This window comes from Siniperca chuatsi, linkage group LG17 (assembly GCF_020085105.1).
Source record: "Siniperca chuatsi isolate FFG_IHB_CAS linkage group LG17, ASM2008510v1, whole genome shotgun sequence".
Classification (NCBI taxonomy): Eukaryota; Metazoa; Chordata; class Actinopteri; order Centrarchiformes; family Sinipercidae; genus Siniperca; species Siniperca chuatsi.
The window spans coordinates 12901857-12914482 of NC_058058.1; the positions used below are offsets into that span (position 1 = coordinate 12901857).

The following is a 12626-nucleotide window of genomic DNA, read 5'->3' on the forward strand; positions in this document are numbered from 1 at the left end:
AGAGTGCCATAAATTTCAGAAAGCAGTGTGTCTGTCTTTTTCCTGTATCTTTCTCACTATCCCTAATCCTACACATATCTTTTTGTTTCTGAATCTGTGCCTCTAGTTCTTGACAGCGGCCACTGCAGCTCTTCTCGCAAAGCTGTGTTGAGTCAATCCTATCCTTCCTTCATCTCTGTGCCTCTCAAACCCTCTCTCTCGCTCTCTCTCTGGGTCTCTAGTTGTAGACTGTGGTCATCCTGGCTCTCCCCCTAACGGTGTGCTGAGTGGAGATAAGTTTACATTTGGTTCAACGGCTCGATACTCCTGTCTGGGCGGAAGACAGCTGAAAGGAGAATCATCCAGGACTTGTCAGCTCAATGGGATGTGGAGTGCCCCCATGCCCTTCTGCTCAGGTAACCATTTTAACCTCTATTGAATATACAGACTTTCAAGTCCACCCTATCAGAAAGAGAGATAGCTAGATGGGAGTTGTAGATGAAAGGCAAGACGTCAAAAACATGTAGACTCAACAGAGTGTGGAGCACTTCATGCCTTTACGTTCTGCAGGCTCACTTTCTTAACCCTTTTGGACTCAGTCGAAGAGATAATGGGAGGGATGGATGGACAGGGTTGCTGCATGAAAAGAGAATATATTAGTATATGTCTGTTAAAGGGGCTGTGGAGCATAACCTCCCACTACACCCACATACACCTCAGCCCTGGACATGAGTGTTTTTTATCTCCTGAGGGATACTGTGAACTGAAGGAAAAGATTAAAGATGAATAGAAAAAGCAATGACTGTATGTTCTTTAAATATTAACACATTTAAATACTTAACTACTTCAATTTATGCATACTTTTCCTGAGCATTTTCTTTAGCATTTGTTTTATTGTCTTTCCATGGTGAGTGGATTTTAAGACAGTGTTGGGTACTGTAGCTGCACCACTGTTGTCGTTCTGTAAACTGCTTTACACAAGCATATTTCCTCCCTGCTGGATTTACTGTATATGCATATCTCACCACTTATTGAGCTAGATTGTCTCTGCAGACAGAAAGCCTCCTTACCTTCCATCATGTATAAACAAACTTTTCAGTTGGCTGGCTGGGGGCATGATTATGGCTCTCTAAACTGAGAGGCTCCCAGCTGCCGCTTATATAACAAACTGACATTCCAGACGAGTTGACTAAGAATACATTGTTATTTACAGCAATTGTCTGGGGGAGATGCAGGGTAAGGGAGGGTAATAGTTCAAGAAGCAGTGATTCATGGTTTTTACGTGGCAGGTCTGTACCACAGCCCTGCAGAGATAAGAGTTCTTCAGCCCATGGTCGAAGTGCTAGGGCCGCAATTCTTCTCCATGACTGCTGATAAGCAAACAGCGTTTCCGATGTAAATGTTGGTTATGTTGCCACATTTACATATATTCATTTTAACCAAGTAGGTACAGTGGTTACTGTGTCTAGACCTGAAGCCTCAAATCAAATTCCTATCATGTTGGCTTTAATGGGAATTATTTTATATTTGTTTTAGCCAATTGTACAAGTAGTGTCAGACTTGGACTTGAGTCAGGCCTCACAAAAATGAGGATTTGGGATTTGACTTGTACTAGCATGCTGTGAACCTTGACCTACTTGAGATTCAAAAGCAAAACCATTCAAGTATCAACTTTTTTCGTGGTAAAATTCGTAAAAAATATAAAAATTAACAAGACAGTCACAACGGTCTTGGATTCAACCATGTTTAAAAAATGTAAAAAAAACACTGGCTGTATGGCTTTAAAAGCACGATTTTCAAATTCACTAATTAACAGGTTATATCCCGTTTGTTTTATTTGTACAAAAAACAAAGTGTAAAAAGATGTGGTTTTATGGGGGATTATGAGCAGGACTATTTCTTGACAGGGCGCAGTGACTTCCTGGAGTCTGGTCATCACTATGAGATTGCCAGGCAACTAGCGGAGACTGCAGGAAGTCATAGCCACCCGTAAAATATCAATTTTTCATTTTTACTAGATACAATTAGTTAATTAGTGACCTTTTAAGGTGCTGGTAGGTGGATTCAGTTACCTTTGGACAGAACCGTGTTGGCGGTAGTGTATTTCTCAAAATATCAAATTATTCCTTTAATCTTTGTTTACTGCAGGCTAAGTGACTGCTATTTGAAAAACATATTTTATAAGAAACTACGTGATGTTCAAACGGTTTAATTTGTCCTCCCATTCTTCCCTGCTCGACCACCTACAGTAAGTCCCTGAATCAGACGGTTGGATTTTTTTTTGTCCTGCTTTTTGAGAACTTCTGCAAACCTGGGCAAAGGAGCTTCAGCTCAGTAACCCGTGAATTTACCAGAGTACAGCCCAAATCTTTCTATCGGATGGATGCTCGTGTGTGTGTGCGTGCAGATGAATGTGTGTGTGACCGATTAGTGGTTGTTCCAAAGTCACCTGAGGGAAACGACAGAGATTAGTTTTTACAATGCTCCGTCCCACAGAAACTTACACACATACGTGCACACACGCACACACGCACACTTGCACTAGTGACATTAGGTAGATTGGTTGTTCTCCCTGTTGAGACCAGATACACCTGAGGCTACATGGTGACTTTGGAGCTCTGTATGTGTGTGTGAGCATACCATGGGAGTTGTGTAGCTGGTAGCATAGTGTCTCTGTAGGTTTCTGTCTGTTTGTGCCCTGGCTGGTTTTTGATCTGTTGCCAATATTCAGAAAGAAAAATAGTTCATCTTGTTATAGACCATTTCCTCATATTTCCAAGCTTTTAAAGACAAATAACTAGGATACAATGCAGTAAAGGCTTATTTATTTACATCTGAGAAACTCAGTCGGAAATCCTGAGGCATTACAAAAGATGTTATGTCATTATGTGTCTGTGGTATGTGTAAGCTCAATTTAGCAGTAAGCCTCTAGATATTTGCAGTATAGTACAAACAGAGCCAATGTGAAATTAGGTTATTTGTCAAAAGTAACACAAAAACATTACAGACACATTTGGGAAATTCTTAACAGAGTTATTTATCACACAAAGTATTTTGTTGCACACCTTGAATTAATGGTCAATAATGGATGTGAATGGTGCGAGTAAATTTATAATTACAGTAAAAGTGGTAAAATATTCATTCTGTGTTCTGTTAGCTATCCAAAACTAACATTTATCAGGTTTTGACATTCATTTTATGCGCACATAAGCCAATGCAAATTTTAGACTATTAACAAAATAGGCAATAGTGACCAGAAGTGTTTGAGTAACAATGTATTCATCCGGGCCTGTACATGTGGGTGGCACACTGTGTGTTTGTGTGTGAAAAGTGTGTGTGTGTTCCCAGGAGCGTGCTCTGTCTGTAAGGCCGAATTTGCTGACCAGGCGGCTCTACAAGGGCAGAGCGAGGATCACACACACACACACACACACTGCCACCCACCTACCAATCAGCACACATACATACACTCTTAAGGCAAACATATGCCCCTTGTCACCAACATATGTGTGCAGTCCACTACTATTCGTAAGCAGCCATTTCATACTTGAGTACCCTGAGAATGTGATTTATATTAAAAATGGAAGCAAATATTCAACTCACACTGCGGAGTTCACTTTACAATGCTGTCTCAATAACGTATCTATACAAGTGATAAATTAAAATTATTGTTTAGATCATCTTTTGCTATTTTTCCTCTTTTTCCCCTTGATAAATTGAGAGTAATTTTAAGGTTTATTCTGTCTTTGTAAAAGATGCAGCTGGTTTGCGGTGATTCCAGTTTTAAAGTCGGGGACCTAACGCCTTGCTTCTCTCTCTGTAGGCGACACAGCTGGTTCCTGTGGCGATCCTGGCATTCCCTCACATGGTTCGAGGGAACAAACGGATTTCAGGATCCGTTCCAAGGTTCACTTCAGCTGCTCGGAGGGCTATGATCTAATTGGTTCTTCAGAGAGGATGTGCTTCCCCAATGGGACCTGGTCTGGCACGCAGCCCTTCTGTAAACGTAGGACGATACTTTGACTTAACCTCAACCTATTAGAACCCAGCACCTTGACACTGATCCAGTTATAGATCCACCCATGTACTGTGCAGTCTCCTTAAATAACCATAGTCATAGAGCTGAAACTCATTGAGATGCACAAGGCGTTTTCTCTCTCATTCTCTCATTTTTCCCCCAGCTGTCCAGTGTGGTAACCCTGGCACTCCCAGTAATGGCAGAGTATTTCGTTTGGATGGAACAACATATTCTCACTCTGTCATCTACTCCTGCATGGATGGCTACCTGCTCACCGGCGCCACCACCAGACAGTGTCAGGCCAACGGGACCTGGTCGGGAGCACAGCCCAACTGTACCAGTAAGTTACCTGTTGTATATTGAGGGATGGCTGATGGACTAATAGATCAGTTTATAGATAATTTAACAATATATGATGTTCCATAAATAAATGCAGCACTTCGAGACTAAAGAGCCGAGACTGTCAGCTTTATGGATTACTTACTATATATAATCACAATATTAAATTCTAGCTTTGCAATGACGTAAAGTCTGCAACCCATAAACATCACCAAATTCTTGATGTGTGATTATAAGGTTTCCTTTCCAGCCTTTTTCAACCCTATTTTATGCCCGGTTTTAAATTACAATGCGACAGTATAGAGTCTGAGTAATGAAATCAGCCTCAAATCTTCATGCTCCTGCTACAGACTTTATAGGGTGACATGGATAACCTTGATTGTTGTTTACTTTAGCTAATTTGCTTTTTGAACTCTGTGGGGAAAATCCCAAGAGTAAATAACCATAAAATCATTCACTTCCCATATTAAATGTGACCGAAGCCATGGTTGAACAAGTGTTAATCAGTGCTGCATGTTACACAGACTACAAAACCGGCATGAAAACATAAATACAACAGCTGCGAGTGGCATATAACACTAACATACAGTAAAATCGCTAACAAAATACCTTGTTAAACACATTTCTACATTGTGTCCCAAGGTGAAATTCACTTAGCTGGGCCCTGGATGAAAAGAGATCTAGCAGTATTTTAATGTTTTCCAATTTTCAGTGACATTCCTGACTTTAATGCAATATGCAAAGAAATAAGTTTTGAAATGTCCAGCAGTACGGAACAAAGACATAGAAATGCTGAGAAACCAAATTCCTTCAATATGGGGTCCTGGAAAGAAAAAAGTTTATAAGAATCCCCTGACTTAAAGGAAATAGCTTTTACAGTAGATTACACTACATCTATTAACAGGCATGACAGTATCTGGTGGGTTTAAAAGCATTTAAACTGCCTATTAGACTATGAAGGACAGTGCTTTATAAGTGCAGTCAAGGGAATCCTAATGTTCCTTAAAGGAGTCCCAGGACAACCACGGCCATTTTTAATATCACTGTTGTTTCATTCATGAGAAGTGAAGCCCATAACTGAATCTGAAGAGATCATGCAGTCCGATCCCAGATTTGCTACTCACTGTGATCTCCACAACTTAAAATTACACATATTAAGTAGACAAGTATATTTATTATAGATGAATATGCAGTTAAGTCATCTCTTTGATCACAGCAACTTTGTTTAGACGGGATTCCTGAAATATAATCTTCTGACAGTTATAGACTTACTTGAAATTTGAACTACCTATATAAAAGAACATATAAGTCAGAGTAATAAGCAAATTAAAAGTTTAATTATCTCATGTCTGTAATCTTAATCTTCATCCCATCTCTTCCACTCCAACCCCACTCGTCCATCTCCATAGTGATAAACTGTGGGGATCCAGGTGTGCCAGCTAACGGCCTTCGCTATGGAGAAGACTTTACGATTGGTCAGAATGTTTCCTTCCAGTGCCAACCAGGATACAGAATGGAGGAGGATGGATCACCTGTGAGGACATGCACCCAAAATGGGACGTGGAGTGGGAATATGCCTATATGTACAGGTAAATTGTTTATTAAATGTACTTATTACATTGTTTACAAATGTAACTGTAATCATACAGTACAGTGATCATACTGTTAAACTACTCAAATGCATTTCTTTAAACTTTTGGGCTATTCTTGACCATCTTCTGTAGAGTATATTATAAAAACCCCACTATCAGTACTTTGTACAGAGAATGGTACTGGTATTTAAAAATGTCCCATGTGTACAAGTAGTACAGTACAACTGCTGTATTCATAAGTGGGCTCTAAATCCAACTTAAACCCTTGTATAACCCAAGCTACATAAAGAGTGACACAGCAGATACTGCTCACCATGCAGTCAGTGACTGTGTGAGGAAAATAAAGACATACAAACAAATCACATAATATGAGTCACATTAAACTTGTAATTGCTGTAATTAGTATAAACTGTATCTGTTACGGGCCTTGATTGAAAGTCTTTCCATAGAAGAGTATCTCCCAACCATTGGTAAAGTTTAATGGCTATAAAATTATAAGAAAATTTTCAAATCAGTAGTTGTAATCAATGATCTACTCAATCAGTCTCCCTCTCTCTCCAGCTATCAGGCAATTTACAGGACAGTAATTCTGAGTGAAATAGCAGCATCACATGCAGCTGCTAAAAATTCATGTAGGTTTTTTTTCCTATCGCTTTCCTAACCTCTCCCTCTCTCTTGTAGCGGTGACCTGCCCGGCTCCACCTGCCATCAGTAATGGGGTACTGCAGGGCAGTGACTTTGAATGGGGCAGCAGTGTGAGCTACAGCTGCTCACCTGGATATGAGCTCTCATTCCCAGCTGTCCTGACCTGTGTGGCCAATGGCACCTGGAGCGGTATGCTACCACAGTGCTTACGTAAGTACACACACACACCTACACACTCATATACATGCATACAGGTTAGTGCACATATTGCCTGTTATTATTCTTTACCAACCATCAATTACAACTGGAAGCATCAACATTTGTCCTTGAGCTACCCAAAAAGTAAGTGCTTGTCAGCAATCTTAGCACCACATACTGAAATGAGATTGTTTGTGTGTGTGTGTGTGTGTGTGTGTGTGTGTGTGTGTGTGTGTGTGTGCGTGCATGCAGCCAAGTTTTGTGGTGACCCAGGTACTCCAGTTGGTGGTTTCAGAGAGGGACGAAGTTTCATCTACCAATCAGAAGTGTCCTTCAGTTGTGCTGCACCTCTCATTCTGGTCGGCACAGCAACCAGGCTTTGTGAAAGTGATGGTACCTGGAGTGGCACGCAGCCACGCTGTATCGGTAAGATTAATCATTTATGTTCACTTGACGATCAGACAAAACAGGGAGGCCATTATACAACAGAAAAATATTATCCAAATATTTTTGGGAGTGCTTCCTTTGACTGTAAATAATTCAGACCTTGCATATTTTTTTATTATGTGCACTTTTTCCTATGTTGGCCAACTTGGCCAACAGAAATCATACCAAAACCATCCTTTTTTGATACTTTAGTTTGATTAAAATGAACACTTTTTTCCTGCAAAACCCTTTTTTTATTTAACAAAAGAAGCCAAAAGTTCTCGAAAGTTAAATGTTCTCTAAACACAAGCAGCCGCACAAGAACTTTGCGTAATAAATATATATTAATATTAATTAATAATATAAATGTTGATTTAAACCATTATATATCTGATGAGAGAATAAGTGAACAAGATCATGCATCTGACCTGACATTGAATGCCAGCTTTTGGTACTTGACATTTTTCGATTTTGGTATAAAAGTATTGAGATTTGAAACCCAGCCCCAAAGGTCTTAGTCAACCAACTTAAAATATATATAATAGTCAGAACGTTGGCGCTGTATTTCTGAATAAATTCATGAGTTAAGAAAGAAACTATTTCTCCAACTTGTTCAAAATACAGTACCAAGGCTTTTAACCTCCACCAAACACTGAAGATTTTACTGATTGTCCCTGACTATATCCTCAATCATTTATCCCCACATGACACAGCACAGCCTGGTATCCTCAGGCAGGGGTGTCTCATCCACTTCAAAGTCAGGGTTAAAATTAAAAGGCAGTGATGGTTAAACCACTAGAGCCCCCTGACGTTTGAATGATATTTATCAGGAGGTAAAATAAGTATCTTCCTTTAAACAACATGTCAGAGCACAATATTACAGATATGTTTTAATGTTTTTGCATTGCTGTACATGTTTTCTTTTGATTAGTATTATTTTTGATTGTTGTTATTTTATGTATTTACTTCCCTAACTGAATATCTGTGTGGGTTCAATAACTTATGAAAGACATTATTTAGTTTATGCTAGCCTGCCAGTTTATTATGACTGGTTTGTGGCTCCCCCGGTGAGCCTGGACTGGTGTCTGATATTCCCCTGCCTAATGATCATGGCGATTAATGACCCATCGTTATGGAGTTGGCAGCCACATTTCAGTTTACTCCATGGGTTTGCTGTGCAGAGCAACCACTGTTCTGTCAAAGTTAAAGTTACATAGACGTATTGAAATATTAATTAATAGTAACTGGAGGCTCATCTGAGACAATCTTGTAAATGAAAAAGTAGCCTGAGGAGGACAAGGCTTAAATGATTCCATTGATGTGTCCAAATTGGCAGCTCTTTCTTATAAAACTGCTGGTGTTTTACATGTTAGATAGATTCAATAGCTTAGATGTCCTGCATTGTACATACAGTAATTATTTGTCAATAAATATAGGCATTTATATACATTCACGGGTGAACTTCACGCTTCAGAGACATGAGCTGTTCACACAAAAATAGACCAGGTGCGTGAAAATAGCTTAGCGGAGGAAAGAGCCACGCATGAACTGCGGGTGTGACACTCCAGTCATGTGTACATTAAACATAACAACAGGATTTGCGAGCCACGATGGCGTGGCTGCCACATTCAGTGAACATCGGGGATTAGCCAAAATCTTTTATTTTGTCATATAACTACTGAATGTTCATCTTAAATGTAGGTTGTACAGCTGATCATCCATCATAAAGCCTGTTTTTAGAACTATACTGCTGTATACTATACTGTACTATACTAAGGAAGTAAAGTTTTTTAAAAAATTGCAATGCTTTACTAAAGTATCGGACAATTCAATATATAAACATATTGTGCTTGCACTAATAAACTGAATTTCTTGCCTCTGAGAAAGAGGTGATAAAGTAAGTGTATGTGAGACACATTTAGCCAAAAATTACAATTTCTAAAACCGTTAACATTCAATGAGTTGTGTCTAAAAATTCTGGTCTACAAAGTAGAGATCTTATATAGGAAGCCCTTTTCAGAAATTACAGAGAAAGTGCCTCCTCATAAGCAACACCAGTACACACTGTAACTTACAGTATTTAGTAAAAGCCTTCTAGAAATGGGCATCCACATCCAACTACAAACAAGCTGCTGCTATCTGGGGATTAAGAAGAAAATGAGAAGGGATATTCAGCACACATTACAAATGGTTCCACTGGGTCAATTCACCACCACATGTGATATTTAGAGCACCACTTCAGACCAGGTGCTTAAACATCAAGTATGCTGATGAATTGTAATAAATGAGAGCTTTTGTATAATGCTTACGGACACTTGACTTTTTGTTCCCTCATAGCGCTCGATAAGGCATGCATACAGTACTTTACAGCTGCTACAAAGTCATATGTTCCTTGTGAAATAGACAATCTAAAAATGGGAGGCTTGATCTGAAGTGTTACTTCATTAGTGTAAAGACTTAATCAATAACTCCTGAAAAAGAAGTAGTTACAGCATAAGTATGCTGCTCGTGAAGGGACATCTTTCAGTTCTATATCGTATATGTTTGAGACTATGAAACATACACGAGCATACACACAATCATAAAGTGACTCTCAGTGCTGCTTTATTTTTTTCTACGATGGAAGTGAAGTGAGAATGTAATGTTGAGTGTTAGGCTTTGTGTTTGTGTGCTTGGGTGATTTATTAGTGTGTGATTGCAGCTGTATGTTAGTGTGTGATGTGTATTACTATGTGACTGAAACAGAATGAGTTTTGAGCCGAAGCAGCCTGCTCTTTAAATAAGACAGATGAGGGAAGGGTGGGGTGGGGGTGGGGGGGCAGAGAGAGAGATACAGTGGCATGGAAAGATAAAAAGAGAGCGGAAGAGAGCAGTTAGAGAAAGAGAGGGAGAGGCAGAGAGAGGGGGCAGTTAGAGAGGTACAGGAAGAGAGAGAGAGAGAAGTGGAGAGTGAATCTGTCATTTCGGAAGCTGTATTGAATCGAGCTCTGCGTCAGGATGTGCTCTACATGCTGATGTTCCTGCCACACACACATACACACACTCTCACACACACTTTCAAAGCTGGCCCTGCTTCGTTTTCTGATAACACACGACTGCCCCCTGCTGTCTGGCTAGAATATATATATACCCTGCTGTTACCATGACAACAGAGAGGAAAGGAGAGTTGAGAAAGGACATATAATGCCACTGCTAATCTATCTTTCTTTTAGATTTTGTGTCTAATTACTCACACGCGTGTGCTGTTTTTTTTCAGAACCGACCAAAACCAGCTGTGATAACCCAGGAACGCCACGCTATGGCTCCTTAAACCGGACCTACGGTTTCAAGGTAAAATATCTGTGCTGACAAACTTGACTCTCTATCTACCTTCCTACCCAAGTAGTAAACTTACTAACTAATATAGAAGCTGTCGTTGTGGTAAAATGCAACTTAACAATCTGTGTAATTACAAAGAAAGAGAAGGAAAGGAAGGAAAGGAAAGAAAGAAAGAACGAGGGGAGAGACAGAAATCTTTGAAAACTTAATTTAAATATGTCAATTTGGGCTCGGGAAAATGTGATTTTGGACATTTTATAATCCAAACAAATAATTTTTTAAGTTATTTTGCAGATTAATTGATTATGAATATAATTGTTAGTTGCACCCTTATTTCCCAGAATGGCCTTATACAACCAGGCATATTAAAGGGACAGCTACCACAGTATACCATGGAGGTGGCAAAAGGTGGTTGATAAATATATATTATATATGACATTAAGTCCCAATTTTTTGCTTTGGTGCTTCTAATATTTTCAGGAAAACCAAAGATGTTAGATAGATGATCTAAATAAATATGCAGACATATGTAAATTTGAATGAACATTTTATTGTATGTGGTATTTGTCAGAGCAACACTTATTCATCTGTTATAATGACTGCCCCGTCAAATAAACTTTACTATGAGGGTATTCAGAAAATGTTCAAACCCTCTTTATCTTTGTGTGTGTGTTTGTGTGTGTGTGTGTACTTTTGTCTCATTGTCTCTCTCTCTCTCCACAGGTGGGGAGCGTGGTGTCATTTCAGTGCCAGCCAGGTCATTTGATTCAGGGCTCTTCCTCTAGAACCTGCCAGCCTGATCTGACGTGGAGCGGAGCACAGCCTGAGTGCATACGTAGGAAGCATACATCCTATCAACTTGTTAACTTATCGCCCATCCATCCTCTGTCTGTCAGACTCTAACTCAAGTGCAAAAATTCTTTCATCCTCCAGCCCATGCCTGTAAGCAGCCAGAGAGCCCGCTACATGTTGACGTGATGGGAATGGATCTGCCTGGTTTTGGCTACACCTTGGTGTACAGCTGTCAGCATGGCTACTTCCTGGCGGGAGGCTCTGAACACAGAGTCTGCAAGAGTGACGGCACTTGGACAGGAAAGATGCCTATATGTCGAGGTAAAAAAATCCCTTCCCTTTTTTAGATTTGAATGGTATATCTTTATATCTATCTAATGCGTTTGATTGAAGATCTTGTCCAGAAAAATCAGTATGAGTGAACAGGTTGGAGTGTTGCGTGTGTCTTGCTCAAGGACACTTTGTCAGCACGCATACCTGGCCATCTGGAGTAGGGCGAGATTTCCTGGAGGGCTGGTCGCTGGTCTGGCAGCACTGATAAAAAAAAAAGATAATACAATATCCCATGGTGTTTCATCCTTCATTAGATTAGCCTGACCAGGTGCTTACAGGTGAGGTTATGAATTCATCACATCTCTGGTGGAAATAACAAATGTGCAAGTTAAGCATACTGTAAACAGCATATATAAGGGGATCAATATGGGGCCACTGGAGGTTCTCTTTGATCACCAAGTACAACAGTATCATGTGTGTTCCCATACATAAAATGGCAGCTTCAATAAAATAAATTCTCCTTTGTTTGTTTTTTGTTGTTTTGTTTAAAATCCAGTCCACCACTGCTTTCTTGTTTGTATATGTCAGCTAATGCAGGGATTGTGACCAACTGACCCATTATCTGACCATGTATACGCTAGCATAGAATACTCACCATTAGGAACTACTTAGACTACATCAATACTTGCCAACACAATCTCCCCACAATGTCTTTTTAGTAGCTGTTCTGGAGCTTTCAGTCGTATCACACAATCTTCATCAGTAGATGGAGTTTGCCCAGCTGCCGTAGAATTGTAGATGTTCAAATTTCCACTTTTCTGAGCTCTTTAAGGACTTCTTGTCCATGTTGGCTTAAAAGTTTCGATTGAAAGTGCCTTCCTGAGCTTGGAAATAGTTGTAGACAAATCAATCTCACCACAAGGTCCATTTAGTAGCTGTTCTGCAGCGTTCGATTGTATCACAGAGACTTCCATCAATACTATTGCAAATAGCAAGGTGTAGATTCCCCAAGATGTACATGTTATGCCAATTTGTGTATTTTTCTT

At 39.7% G+C, this 12626-nt stretch overlaps 1 protein-coding gene across 1 annotated transcript in view; it reads left to right on the forward strand.

Annotated features, from left to right (window-relative positions):
• csmd3b (CUB and Sushi multiple domains 3b) overlaps positions 1-12626 on the forward strand; it is a 359142-nt gene that overhangs the window by 336000 nt on the left and 10516 nt on the right. The window contains exons 62-70 of the mRNA XM_044171541.1: positions 222-395; positions 3803-3985; positions 4161-4337; positions 5746-5925; positions 6610-6783; positions 7024-7197; positions 10454-10527; positions 11239-11350; positions 11449-11628. Of these exons, the coding sequence (XP_044027476.1) occupies positions 222-395; positions 3803-3985; positions 4161-4337; positions 5746-5925; positions 6610-6783; positions 7024-7197; positions 10454-10527; positions 11239-11350; positions 11449-11628 (1428 nt within the window). The remainder of the gene's footprint in view (positions 1-221; positions 396-3802; positions 3986-4160; positions 4338-5745; positions 5926-6609; positions 6784-7023; positions 7198-10453; positions 10528-11238; positions 11351-11448; positions 11629-12626) is intronic.